This window comes from Molothrus ater, chromosome 30 (genome assembly GCF_012460135.2).
Source record: "Molothrus ater isolate BHLD 08-10-18 breed brown headed cowbird chromosome 30, BPBGC_Mater_1.1, whole genome shotgun sequence".
Taxonomy (NCBI): Eukaryota; Metazoa; Chordata; class Aves; order Passeriformes; family Icteridae; genus Molothrus; species Molothrus ater.
The window spans coordinates 2534818-2549066 of NC_050507.2; the positions used below are offsets into that span (position 1 = coordinate 2534818).

At 53.1% G+C, this 14249-nt stretch overlaps 1 protein-coding gene across 1 annotated transcript in view; it reads left to right on the plus strand.

The window, feature by feature from the left end:
- The window catches only part of SLC4A8 (solute carrier family 4 member 8), a 30793-nt gene that overhangs the window by 7110 nt on the left and 9434 nt on the right, over positions 1–14249 (plus strand). The window contains exons 3-19 of the mRNA XM_036399779.2: positions 465–599; positions 1008–1143; positions 1827–1987; positions 3401–3586; positions 4806–4894; positions 5004–5161; positions 5497–5584; positions 6978–7124; positions 7285–7376; positions 7820–7994; positions 8257–8390; positions 9226–9471; positions 9559–9664; positions 10835–10996; positions 11609–11722; positions 12175–12336; positions 12868–13119. Coding sequence (XP_036255672.1) covers positions 465–599; positions 1008–1143; positions 1827–1987; positions 3401–3586; positions 4806–4894; positions 5004–5161; positions 5497–5584; positions 6978–7124; positions 7285–7376; positions 7820–7994; positions 8257–8390; positions 9226–9471; positions 9559–9664; positions 10835–10996; positions 11609–11722; positions 12175–12336; positions 12868–13119 — 2543 coding nt within the window. The remainder of the gene's footprint in view (positions 1–464; positions 600–1007; positions 1144–1826; positions 1988–3400; positions 3587–4805; positions 4895–5003; positions 5162–5496; positions 5585–6977; positions 7125–7284; positions 7377–7819; positions 7995–8256; positions 8391–9225; positions 9472–9558; positions 9665–10834; positions 10997–11608; positions 11723–12174; positions 12337–12867; positions 13120–14249) is intronic.

Sequence of the window (14249 nt, forward strand, 5' to 3'; positions counted from 1 at the left end):
TGATGTGGTGCAGATTCCCTGTTTTCCTCCTGGAGTTCATTGTCATGGGGCTCCTTTGAGCTTTCCTTGTCACCTTCTGCCATAAAAAGATTTCAAAACTATAATTATTGTATTATCTCTTGCTTAATGAGCAAATCTGAGGGGTGGTGGTGGTGGTGTTGTCCAGCCCAAGCTGGAATTCGAGAAGGGTTTTGGTGCTTTCAGGGCACATTTAGGTGACCCCAAACCATCCCTTGGTGGGAAGCTTGAGTAAAACAGGCTTGGAAAAAAGGGCAAGTCTGGCAAAGTCAGGGATCCGCTGAAATTTACATTAAGGGAAATCACTGTGGGATTTTTGGGGTGCCCTTTGTGGGGCCTTGCTGAACCTTGCGGGTCCCTGAGGAGCTGCCCTGACTCTGTGGCTTCCTCCTGGGGTGGCTGTGCTGGCTGAGCCACCAGTCATTGCCACCACCCTGTTCTGCCAGGCCACCGGACCCTGTACGTGGGCGTGCGGATGCCACTGGTGCGCCAGAGCCACCGGCACCACCGCGCCCACAGCCAGAAGCACCGGAAACGGGAGCGGGAGAAGGACGCGGTGCCCGCCGAGCAGGGATACCACTGTGAGTCCTCCTGGGGTGCCCACCATGCCACTGCCCAGCCAGGTCCCTGGGGACACTCTGTGGGGCTGTTTTACTGAGGAAAAGGGGCTTTTTTTAAAACAAGACTCCCCTTTTCCCAAAATTTTTTCTTGTTTTAGAGTTAAGTAAAATTAAAAAAAAAAAAAATCTATGATGGATTTAGGGATCCTGGTGTAAAACTGGAGGTGTGGGGAAGGAAAGCAGGCCATCCTTATGGAGCTTGGGATGGAGGCTCCACTTTGCCCTGTGAGAGCCCAGAGGGAGCTGTGGGAGAGGGGCCAGCCCAGCGTTTATGGCTGGACTGGTCCCAGTGTGATGCCGCTGGAATGTGAGCGTGCCAGGATGGATCCAGGCTCAGTAATGGGATGGGGAATCTCCTTCTGTCCCCAGACACCCCATCCCAGCGGGTCCAGTTCATCCTGGGCACGGAGGAGGACGAGCAGCACGTTCCTCATGACTTGTTCACGGAGCTGGATGAGATCTGCGTGAAGGAGGGGGAAGATGCCGAGTGGAAGGAGACGGCCAGGTAAATAAATCCCTGGGATTTGGGAATGGCAGGAAGCTGTGTCGGGAGGGGTTTAGGTTGGATACTGGGAAAAGGCTCTTCCCCTGCTGGAACAGCTCCCCAGGGAATGGTCACAGCCCCGAGGCTGCCAGAGCTCCAGGAGTGTTTGGACAAAGCTCTCTGGGACTGGGGGGGATTTTGGGGTGTCTGGGCAGGGCCAGGGATTGGACTTGATGATCTTTGAGGGTCTCTTCCCACTTAGGAGATTCCATGGTTCTAGAGGACAGGGAATGCTTGGTTTGGGGATTAGTGGGATTTTCGGGGTTCTCCTGGGCCAGAAGTTGGACTTGATGGTCTTCTTGGGTCCCTTCCAATTCCAGAGACTCCATGATCCTGTGATCCTCATAGGTCCCTTCCACCTCTGGAATTGATTCCATGTTTCCAGAGGCCAGGGACAGCTCTAAGTGGGATTGTTGGGGTGTCCTGCACAGGGGTTGCAGTTTATGATCCTCGTGGATCCCTTCCAGCTGAGGATATTCCAGCATTCTGTGATCCCTGCTGCCAGCTGCAGTGGCAGAGGAGTTCTCTCGGACATGGAACTTTCCCAGCTGCAGGAACATCCTCCAGCCACTCCACGCTTTTATCCGAGGGGCTGCAGGGCTGGAGCCCTTTTCTCTCTGACTGATCCCACCCCAAATCCACAGGTGGCTGAAATTCGAGGAGGACGTGGAGGATGGGGGCGAGCGCTGGAGCAAACCCTACGTGGCCACGCTGTCCCTGCACAGCCTCTTCGAGCTGCGCAGCTGCATCATCAACGGCACCGTGCTGCTGGACGTGCGCGCCACCAGCGTCGAGGACATCGCCGGTACCGGGGGGGGGGAAATCCTGCCCTGTGCTCGGGGCTCCCAGCTGGCCTGATGGGGCTCTGTCTTGGTTTGGAAAGACAGGTGCCTGCTAAGGAAGGCAGGAGCCTCCCCTGAAATGGAGAATGTAATATACTTTCCCTCCGAATTGCTATAAAATTTAAATTAAGGGGCTCTCAGGCAACAAATATGGGAGCAGGAAACAACAGTTCCTTAACAGAGAAGAAAATAAAAGGATAAAATAAACAATGCAGGAAACTAAAAGAACACTGACAGAGTCAGAACCCAACCTGACACCCTGTGGGTCAGGGTGTTGGTATCAGTCCAGTTGGAATTGTGGCTGCAGCCCTCCTGCAGTGTCAGGGGTGGTTCTGCTGGAGCAGGGATCCTGTAGGAAAGGGTGGAATCTTCCTCTGAGGATCCAGTGGAAGAGGCGGCTGCTGCTCTGGGAATCCAGTGGAGAAGCTGTGCTGGTGTCCCAGAATCTCCAGATTATATCTGGGTAGGAATGTTTGAAATCTCAGATTATATCCGAGTAGGAATGTTTGAAATCTCAGATTGTATCCAGGTAGGAATGCTTGGCTCCTCCCTCTGGGCTCACATCTCCCAATGGGATGCTGCAGTTCTTATCAGCCATGCAGGGACATTCCATAGCTGTTATCAGCAAATGTCCCCTCCCAAGGAAGGAGTGATTGTGCAAGAGATAAGGAAAACTGCCCACTTGACAAAAGACAACTGCCACGCAGATGGTGATAGAATACATCCTGCCTTGCAATCTAGAACTGGTTCCTAGGATGGGAGTGGGGTCCGGGTGTGCAGCTCTTGCTGGCAGTGTGGGGTCCTTTGGAAAGTGATTTTTGGGTTAGACAGAGACTGGAGCAAAGCTGTGCAGCAAAAAAGAGAATATTCTGCAGTAAAAAGGAGAATATTCTGCAGCAAAAAGAAGAATATTCTGCAGTAAAAGGGAGAATATCCTGTAGTAAAGGGAGAATATTCTGTAGTAAAAGGAGAATATTCCGTAGTAAAAAGGAGAATATTTTGTAGTAAAAGGGAGAATGTTCTGCAGGAAAAGGGAGAATATTCTGTATAAAAGGAGAATATTCTACAGTAAAAAGGAGAATATTCTCCCTTTTACTGCAATACTTTACTTTACTTTTTACTTTACTTTTCTCAGTAAAAAGGAGAATATTCTGCAGCAAAAAAGGAGAATGTCCTGCACATTTTTGAGTATTTCAGGACCTGGCTGTTTGGCTCTCCCTAAGAGCTGACCCTTGTTCAATAACGACTCACTCCAAGCCATTTCCTCGCATGACTGATTTAATTCTCCCTCCACACTCCGGGGTTCAGGGCTTTAGGGGCAGAGTAGCTGTGGCAGGGCAGGACCATGCTCTGACCTGGTGTCCCTGTCCTCCCAGACCTGATCCTGGCCCAGCAGGAGCCCTCGCCGGAGTTCGACGAGCGCACACGGGCCAAGGTCCGGGAGGTGCTGCTGAAGAAGCACCACCACCAGAACGAGAGGAAGAGGAACAACCTCCTGCCCATTGTGCGCTCCTTTGCTGATGTCAGCAAGAAACAGGACCTGCACCTGCTGGAGAAGCCAGGTGAGGTTCTGCGGGGTTTGGGGCTGGGTGAGGTTCTGTGGGGTTTGGAAACAGATGAGGTCCTGCAGGGCTTGGAGCAAGGTGAGGTTCTGCAGGGCTTGGGGCCATGGGAGGTTCTGTGGGGTTTGGGGCCATGGGAGGTTCTGTGGGGTTTGGGGCCATGGGAGGTTCTGTGGGGTTTGGGGACAGGTGAGGTTCTGCATGGTTGGAGGAAGCTGATGTTCTGTGTGGCTTGGAGCCAGGTGAGGTTCTGTGGGGTTTGGAGCCAGGTGAGGTTCTGCAGGGGTCTTGGAGGCAGGTGAGGTCCTGCAGGGCTAGGAGCCAGGTGAGGTTCTGTGGGGTCTGGGGACAGGTGAGGATCTGCAGTGTATGGAACAAGGTGGGGTCCTGCAGTGTATGGAACCAGGTGAGGTTCTGCATGGTTTGGAGCCAGGTGAGGTTCTGCAGGGCTTAGAAGCAGGTGAGGTCCTGCAGGACATGGGGCCAGGTGAAGTTCTGCAGAGCCTGGGGCCAGGTGAAGTTCTGTGTGGTTTGGAACCAGATGAGGTCCTGCAGGGCTTGGGGCCAGGTGAGGTTCTGTGGGGTTTGAATCAGGTGAGTTCTGTTGGGTTTGGAGCCAGGTGAGATCCTGCATGGTTTGGAGCCAGGTGAGGTTCTGCGGGGGTTGGAGCCAGGTGAGCTTCTGTGGGGTTTGGGGCCAGGTGAGGTTCTGCAGGGTATAGAACCAGGTGAGGTCCTTCAGGGCTTGGAGCCTGGTGAGGTTTTTGCCAGGTTTTAGCACCAGCTGGACGTTTCTGCCAGGCTTTTACACAAAGGGAAGGTTTCTGCAGGGATTTGGTACCAGGTGAGGGTTCTGCCAGTTTTCAGCACCAGGTGAGGGTTTCTGGAGGAGATTGTCACGGGGTGAAGGTTTCTGTCAGATCTGGCACCAGCTGAAGGTTTCTATTAGAGTTTGGCACCAAGTGACGCTTTCTCCAGGAATTTGCACTGGGTGAAGTTTTCTCCTGGGGCTTTAGCACCAGGTGAGGTCTTCTGCCTCTCCTTAGCCTGAGGTGAAAGTTTCTCCAGGGATTTGACACCAGCTGAGGGTTTCTCCAGGCTTTGGCACCAGATGGGGTTTTCTGGGTGACTTTGTCCCCATTAGACTTGTTCTGGCAAATAACAAACACCCCAACTCCTCCTTTCCTCCCTTTCTGAGTGTCTTTCTCTTCCCTCCCAGCCCAAACCCTCACCCCTCACCCTTCTCCCACCACTGCAGAAGCTAAAAATGGGGTGACCCCTGAGACCAGTGCCATGGACCTGAGCAAGGTGAGACCCCTGCACCACTCCCACACCTCCAGGGGGTTGAGAGGGACCTTGGGGGGCCCTGAGGGTTTCGTTTTTGGGGGATTCCCTGAGAATGGCTGGTCCTGCCCAGGCGGAGCTGCACTTCATGAAGAAGATCCCCAGCGGAGCGGAGGCATCCAACGTGCTGGTGGGAGAGCTGGATTTCCTCCACCAGCCCCTCGTGGCCTTTGTCCGCCTGACCCCGGCCGTGCTCCTGTCGGGAATGACAGAAGTTCCCATCCCAACAAGGTCAGAAGGAGAAACACAAAGTTTTTATTTAAAATAATCCCAAACCCACCTGAAATCGCCCCACGATTTGGGGCCCAAGGGAACAAGTGGGAGCTGCATGTTTCTCCCATGCTGCTCCTCACCTTCCTCCCTTCCCTGCTGGATCTTTGAAACCTATGCACCAATTTCAATGAAATTGACCCTAAAATGAGATTTGTGATTGGTTTTGGTGAGCAATTCAACCCATGGGGGAGGAGGGGAACCAACGGGTTTCCCCTTGAGGTCCCTTGGGTTTCCCTGGGTGCTCTTGGAGTGAAGCCACATTCTCCTCTCTCAGTTTGGTTTTCCTTGTTCAGGTTCCTCTTTGTTCTGCTGGGGCCAGGAGGAAAAGCCCATCAGTACCACGAGATCGGCAGGTCCATGGCCACCACCATGACGGATGAGGTGTGATGAGATAAGGGGGATCTCGGGGTCACTTCTGGGGTTCTTCACCATTGCCTGTCCCTGGAGCAGTGAGGAAGAGGATTTGCTGTCCCAGCCCTTCATTTACACCCCAAACCAGGCAGATTTACATCACCCCAAATCCCGGGGGCTGAAATCCCCTCTGGGTGCATCCCACATCCCATCCTTCCCTATGGGGTACCCAGGACATGGTCCCCAGGGGTGGCATCGCCCAGGCCAGAAGAGCTTCACAGAATCACAGAATCATGAGGTTGGAAGAGACCTCTAAGATCATCAAGTCCAGCCTATACCTGAACACCTCAACTAGACTATAGCACCATGTCCAGTCTTTTTAAACGGGTGTCAGCACAGAAAGTCTAAAATCCTCAGCATCCAGAGCTCCAACATCTGCTTTTTGGGCCACCCCAATCTCAGCCCCTCACTTCTCCCTCCAGTGCCATCCCAAGCTCCATCCCTGCCTTTCTGCCTGCTGGTTTTTGGCAGAAAAGTGATATTACACACTTCTAATCAACTGCACAGCCATGATCTCAGTGCTACCAAAATCACTGCAGTGATTCCAAAATCAATCAATTTTGGAAGCCTTTTCCACGGCCTCAGGTCAAAATGCAGTGCTCTCCTGGGAGCCAGAGTGTGTCACAGAATCACAGAATCACAGAATAATGAGGTTGGAAGAGCCCTCTGAGGTCATCGAGTCCAACCTATGCCCTAGCACCTCAACCAGACTATAGCACCAAGTGCCATGTCCTGTCTTTTTTTAAACACATCCAGAGATGGTGATTCCACCACCTCCCTGGGAAGAGCATTCCAGTGCTTTATTATTCTTTCAGTGAAAAACTTTTTCCTAATATCCAACCTATCCCTTCCCTGATGTAGCTTGAGGCTGTGTCCTCTGGTTCTGTCAGTGCTGCCCAGTGGAAGAGAGCGACCCCATCTGTCTCCAGCCTCCCTTCAGGAATTTGTAGAGAGCAATAAGGTCACCTCTAAGAGGGCAATAAGGTCACTCTAAGGCAATAAGGTCACCTCTAAGTGACCCCTAACTTCTCCCCTTTAAGCCAATGCCTCCAGTGTGGCCATGGGGAGCAGTGCTGAAATCCCACCTGGGATTCATCCTGCACCTCATCCTCCTCACACCCAGGGCTGGCACCATCCCAGGGGTGGCATTGCCAGGGTGGTAGAACTTCTCAAAGCCATGAGGGACGGTGCCCTCATGGAGGAGATGATTACAAACACCGCAATGCCCAGATTCTTCCTGTGGGGGAACATTTCCAGCTGGAGTTTTGGGGAAGATGATCCTGCCATAGCCAAAGGGGAGCTGCCCAGGTGAGGACACCTGGGGTGGGTTGTGCTCTCACATGGGGGTCTCCTCTCTGGGCAGGTTTTCCACGACGTTGCCTACAAAGCCAAGGACCGGGCTGACCTCGTGGCTGGCATTGATGAGTTCCTGGATCAGGTCACGGTGTTGCCTCCAGGAGAGTGGGACCCATCCATCCGAATCGAGCCCCCCAAAAACGTCCCCTCCCAGGTGGGTGCGGCAAGGGGGACGGGCAGCACAGCACCCCGAATTCTGCTAAACTCAGAATTCCCAGTTTGGCACAGCCACACCCAGGCCAGGAGCACAACAAGCTGGTGGTTGATAAAATACCTGAAAAATACCAGTTTTGAGCTGAATTCCGTGCTCACAGGAAAAGAGGAAGATGCCAGGAGCTCTGGATGAGAGTTCTTCCCACAGCAAACCAGAGAAACACAGCGGTCCTGAACTGGAGCGGACTGGGAGGTGGGAGCTCTCCTGGTTTGGGGCCTTCTTCTGTTTCGCCCCCAAAATCTGAGCAGGCACCTTCCCTTCCAGCAGCTTCCGGGGTCACCTGGTTCAGTGAAAGGGCTCCACGTGTCCACCTTGGGCTGAGCAGGGGGGACATCTGGGAAGCTGGGAGATATGGGCAGGGGGGAGCTTTGAACAGTGAGGAGGTCCGGGAAGGTGGGAGATCTGGGCAGGGAGGAGAATGGGAAGGTGGGAGATCTGGGCAGGGAGGAGAATGGGAAGATGGGAGATCTGGGCAGGGAGGAGAATGGGAAGGTGGCTGAGCCCCAGCATCAGCACACCGGGGTTTCCTGGATTTGGGGCAGGGGCAAACACCTCCAGGTGAAGGCATTTTCTGCCCAAAGGAAACCAAAAGTGCTCTCCAAGAGAACAGCCTGGTGTTCCCTCCCTCCCTGCAGGCTCTTTGGGGGTCTGGTCCTGGACGTGAAGCGCAAGGCGCCGTGGTTCTGGAGTGACTTCAGGGACGGTCTGAGCCTGCAGTGCCTGGCGTCCTTCCTGTTCCTTTACTGTGCCTGCATGTCCCCCGTCATCACCTTCGGGGGCCTGCTGGGGGAGGCAACCCACGGCCACATTGTGAGCTCCTCTCTCTGTAGGGAGCGTGGGGAGGGGGAGATGCCCCAGAAGGTCCCCCCTGGACTGGTGGGAAGTGTCCCTGCTCGAGGGGAGTGTTTGGAGCCCAACCAGCCCCTGCCAACCCAACCCGCTGGTCCCTTCCAACCCAACCCGCTCCGTAACCTTGGAAATCTCTTCCCTGCTGTGAACTTCCTTTGGGTTTTTTGGGGGGTTTTTATCCCTAATGATTGATTTTCTCCCTGCTCCCTCTCTTCCCTGCCAGAGTGCCATGGAGTCACTGCTGGGAGCGTCCATGACGGGCGTGGTTTATTCTCTCTTTGCTGGCCAACCCCTCACCATCCTCGGCAGCACTGGACCCGTCCTGGTCTTTGAGAAGATTCTCTACAAATTCTGCAAGTGAGATGTTTGGATTCTATTCTTCTGGGGAAAAGATTTTTTTATTTTTTTGGGCAGGGAGAAGATGTTTTTCTTCTCATTTTCTTGTGGGAACTGTCAGATTTAAGTTGTTTGCTGGGTCACAGAGGTCTCCTGCTGCTGCTGTTGCACAGGAAGGGTGAGAGTCCTTGGGCTTGGGGGTCATTTGGGGTTTTTTGCTTGGGGTCATTTCGAGATTTTAGGGTTGTAATGAAGCAGTGGGAGGAGGAGGAACCAGAGGCTCTGGATGGATGCCCAAGAAAGGTGAGACAAGTCCCTGTGGTTTGGGAATGAGGGAGGGTTTGTTTCCCACTGAGTACAAAACTTTTAAACTTGGTTTTTGCTGGAAGAAGAAATAGATTTTGCCCAAATATCCATGTAGTTTAAAATTGGAATACTTTGCATTTTGGTGATTTTATTGAACAAGGATGAGCTTTTCCTGGGAAATAGTTCTTTTCTATGACAGTCCTTTCATCTTGGTGACTTTGGTGTGGGATGAAGCTCCCTCACCAGAACTGAACTTCTCATTCACCCCCAGGCTGACTGTGGGTGACTGGGGCGAACCCAGCTGGTTTTGGTGTCGGGGCTCTGGGGGACACAACCTCAATCAGCCTTCAAGGCATTAAGACAACATTAATTAATGCTAATTAAACACTTGGCTTCTCCGCCCACACCCTGCCACCTCAAGGACATGGAAACCCCAATTACCACCTGCAACCTCCACACCCTCCCCCATTGCTCCTAATTTTCTCTGGAGGAAGGCTCGGCTCCGAGGCCTGTGCTGGCCTCTCCCCCAGGAGATTTTGTGCTTTTCCAGGGAATACACGCTCTCCTACCTGTCCCTGCGGACGTGCATCGGGCTCTGGACCGCGTTCTTCTGCGTGGTGCTGGTGGCCACGGACGCCAGCTGCCTGGTGTGCTACATCACCCGCTTCACCGAGGAGGCCTTCGCCTCCCTCATCTGCATCATCTTCATCTACGAGGCCCTGGAGAAGCTGAGCCACCTGCGGGAGACCTTCCCCGTGCACATGCATAGCAAGCTGGACCTCCTCACCATCTATTAGTGGGTGTTCTCCTCCTCCCCCCAGCAGGTTCCTCTGGGCTCGTCCTGGTGCTGTTCCCTCAGCCCTGTCCTGGTTTCCCCCTCCAGCTGTAAGTGTGAGCCCCCAGCTCATCCCAGCAATGAGACCCTGCGGATCTGGAGGAGCAGCGGGGTCAACGTGTCGGGAATCACCTGGGGAAACCTCACAGTGACCGTAAGTGCCCTGGGCCACCACCTCCTCAGGGAGGCCAGGTGCCAAAGCCACCCTTTTCAGGTGACTTTGGGCTTCAAAGTGCTCTGAGAAGTCCCTGCTTAAATCTCATGAGTACTTTTAGCCTGCTTGGTCCTGGGAAGGAGAGTCCAGGGGTGCCCAGCCCACCTGAACCAGCCTACCTGGTCCAGCCCACCTGATCCAGCTCCCCTGGTCCAGCCCACCTTGCTCAGCCCACCTGGTCCAGCTCCCCTGGTCCAGCTCACTTTGTCCCCAACCTCAGGGACAAAAACTGTCCCCCTCAGCCGGGCTGTGGGACCTGGATCAAGGTTAAGGGAGTGCTTTGATTCCTGGAGCATTTCAAGGACTGAAGTTCCTGCTTCTTGAAGGCAGTGATTGGCTCCCTTAATTGGTTCCTAATGACTCCAGGCCCTGCTGTCTGTAGGGTCTTGCATAAATTTTCATGTCTGAGCATCCCCACAGGGATTGTCCCTGGAAGCAGAGCCCAGGTGTGGGACGGGAACTCTTTGGGACATCTCCAGCCCCTTTTGGCCTTGTCCTGAGAGCCCCAACTGCAAAGGGACAATTTGTCTCTTTTTCCATCCCATGGTTGTCCCAGCGCTCCTTCCCTGGTCCCTCTTTATCCACAAATTTCCAGCTTTTCCTTCCCCCGCAGTGTTTTCCTCAGCCATGGTGGAGCAGAGGATGTGCCATGGGTCCATGGTGTCCCACCACATCCTGCCTCTGCTCCCCTCTGTGTAATTCCAGCTCTGTGTGTCACTTGTTCAGATGTTGCTGCCCATATTTGCATTATATAAATATCGAAATATTTATATTTATATATAAATTAGCCACATATTCATGTTATTATATTATAATATAATAATATATCTATATATCTCTATTTTTATATATAAATATTTATACTTGTATATAAAATAGTCACATTTATATTATTATATTCTAATATAATAATATTTATATTTATATAAGTATATTTATTTTATATGAATATTTACATATTTATAATATACAGATATATTTATAATATATTGACATATTCATATTAATAACTTCTATGGCAGCTGCAGGGTCACAGATCTTGCACTGAGACCCTCAACCCCCCTCCGTTATCCCGGTTTTCCTCTGTGTCCTGATGCTCTGTTTCCCCAGGAATGTCGCTCCTTGCATGGGGAGTTCCACGGACCTGCCTGTGGACACAACGGCCCCTACGCGCCCAACGTCCTCTTCTGGTGCTGCATCCTCTTCTTCTCCACCTTTGTCCTGTCGAGTTTGTTGAAGAAGTTTAAAACCAGCCGTTACTTCCCAACCAGAGTAGGTAGAAGGTGGTGGCCCGGGACAGATTCCATGCTCCTTTCCCAAAATGCCATTCCTGGAGCACTGAAGGATTGGCCACCGCTCAGTCACAGGCAGGGAAATGCTGACCTTGGATGTCCCTCCCTCGTTTCCATGAGTGCAGAGAGGTTGTGCCATTCCCCACCTGCCTCTCGACCTGTTCCAGAGTGATGTTTTTTGGCTCAGGCAGTGGGAAATCAGCTCTTCCAAAGTTATTTATTTCTCTTCCCCTTCTGAGCATCATTTTCTGGAGTGGCATTCGAATGAGGAGTTGCCATGGAAAAACAGGAATGAATGATGCCTCAGTGCCTTATTCCCATTTTACCCAGAAGCGTGGCACCTTTCCTCATTTTTTGGTATTTTTGCTAATGTCTGAATTAAAATTTGAATTTTCCCCCTAATTAAACTCTTTCTACTGTCCCACACCAGATCCCCAGATCTCCAACATGGCAGCAACATCCACCCAAGGGAATTGGCTGCATGTCCTTGGAATGGAGGGATTTTAGGGATTAACCAGTCCCAACTCTGTGGGGGTCCCCAGGTTTCCCACCTCGTGTCCTGGCCCCTCTCAGCCCCGGTTTCTCACCCCAGGTCCGATCCACAGTGAGTGACTTTGCTGTGTTCCTCACCATTGTCATCATGGTGCTCATTGACCTCGGGATCGGGATCCCGTCCCCCAAGCTCCACGTCCCCCACGTGTTCAAGGTAACGGGGTTGGGGATTGGTGGAGAGGGCTTTTGGTACCTCAGGTGCCACCAGGCGATGTCAGGGCAGGGCTGGAGGAGATGCTGGTGGTGGAACCATCTCTTCTGCGACATCCAAGAGCACCGATCCCCCCTGGAAATCAGGGTACAGCCCCAAAACCAGACACTGGACAGGAGAACCATCTCCAGCAGGGCAGGGCTGGGCTGGAGGAGCTGCTGCTGGTGTGAGTGTCTCCTCCTCGACATCCAAGTCATCAATTCCTTCCTGTCTTTTGGGAAGACAGCCCCAAATCCAGGGGAGAGGGGACTCTGGGACAGACGACACTGGCACTTTGAAGCCCCCTGGGAGAGGGTGACACAAAGGGAAATGGGAAATGCTTGGACACAGGCATGGAGGAGAACAGAGGCCAGGGAAGGGTTTGGGCTGGGATCTGATCCCGCCCTGTGTTGCAGCCCACCAGGGATGACCGTGGGTGGCTCATCAACCCCATTGGGCCCAACCCGTGGTGGACGGTGTTGGCCGCGCTCATCCCGGCCCTGCTCTGCACCATCCTCATCTTCATGGACCAGCAGATCACGGCCGTCATCGTCAACAGGAAGGAGCACAGGCTCAAGGTGAGGGGCTGCAGGGGGTCACCCCCTCCCCACCCCACTCTGTGGGGCTGGGACAAGCTCCTGTCCCAGAGGCTTTGGGAAGATTTGGGATAACCCCAGGCTGTGGGCAGGAGCTCTCCTGGACACAGGGAGGGGATGGCAACTTTTGGGAGCAGCAAGTGAATGCTGGAGTGTAGAAGGGTGGTGTTTTTTCAAATGTCAGTGGCAGCTGGGAAAGGGATCGCAATGAGCTCTAGGGATCACTCAGAGCCATGTCCTACCTGCAAGTGGTGGGAATTTCTTTATGAATGAAAAAAATAGTACATTTAAAAATTATTTCTGAGAAGCAGAGATGGTACAAACCCTCCAGACCCACTTTGTCTGATTCTTCTGGATTTTCATGCAAGACATCAAATCCATGTTTGGTTCCAGTTCTTATTTCAAACCTTATATAAATTTTCCAGTTGCCTTGTGCTTGGGCAGGGTTTGAGCCCCACCTGTGGTGTTGTCCTGGTCCCTGAGGAGTGCTCCTGTTCCACTTTTGCTCCCCAGAAAGGCTGCGGGTACCACCTGGACCTGTTCATGGTGGCCGTGATGCTGGGGGTGTGCTCGGTGATGGGGCTGCCCTGGTTCGTGGCCGCCACCGTCCTGTCCATCACCCACGTCAACAGCCTCAAGGTGGAGTCCGACTGCTCCGCGCCGGGCGAGCAGCCCAAGTTCCTGGGGATCCGGGAGCAGAGGGTCACTGGCCTGATGATCTTCGTGCTCATGGGCTGCTCCGTTTTCTTCACCTCCGTGCTCAAGGTGAGAGTGGGATGGAAACCCCCTGGTGACCCACAGGAGTTTGGGAGGGGATGTGAAATTAGGGCCTCTCTCCCACAGGAGGTGATGCCAAGGGCAGGATGGGAGCCAGCCTTGGTGACTTCCCAGCCCTTCAGACCCAGCTTGGGGTGCTCAAGCCAAGTAAACAGGACAAATCCCTTAATTTGGGGTTGTCCTCCACACCCTCTGTAGTGAGAGGGACCCTGGCTGGATCCCAAAGCTCGACCATCCCTGCCCTTCCCAGCTGGATTGGAGAGAAAATAGACCAAAGGTTCATGGCTTGAGATAAGGACAGTGACAGATCCCTCATCAATCATGATCATGGGAAAACAGGCTGGAATTGGGGATATTAATTGAATTTATTTCTGACAAAATCACAGCATCGTGAGAATTGAAACCAAACCTTAAAAACTCCCCTTCCCTTCCCTTCCCTTCCCTTCCCTTCCCTTCCCTTCCCTTCCCTTCCCTTCCCTTCCCTTCCCTTCCCAAGTTGAACCCAGCTCTGTCTCTCTGCTCCCAGAGAAAAGAAAACAGGAACACCAAACTTGTCCAAGCACAGGATCCCACTGATTCCAACTTTCCTTTTTCTCCAGAATTTATTTCATTTTTCAGCCTCCTCTCCTTCCTGAGGGCTCAAGGCAGCTTTTCCTGCTCGGCCACTGCCCACCCCAGGCTGGCAGGCAGAAATGGGGGTTTCAGTCAGGCCATCCCATGTTGTGAGGAGCCAAAGCCCTTCCTCACTGGTCCCTCCCAGGGGACACAGTCCTCCAGAAACTTCTCCAGGATCTCCTCCAACCCGAGTCCATTCCCATGGCAGACAGCTCTCCCCAAACTGCTCCATCCTGGAGCCAGCTGGAGCTGGCTCTACCAGACGTGGAAGAAACTTCCAGCAGCCTCTCACGGAGGCCATCCCTGCTCCCCAGACATGGCCACGCAAACTCAACACATCCGCCCCCGCTTTGGGTTAGAATTTAGCACTTTCAGACAAGCAGGACTTTATTGGCTTCAATTCACTCCCCCAAGAGCCTCAGGAGAGCCATTCCCAGGAGCTGAACCCTCAGAGTTCCCCCCACAGGCTTCCCTGCCTGTTCTCACCAAACAATCCCAGCTCC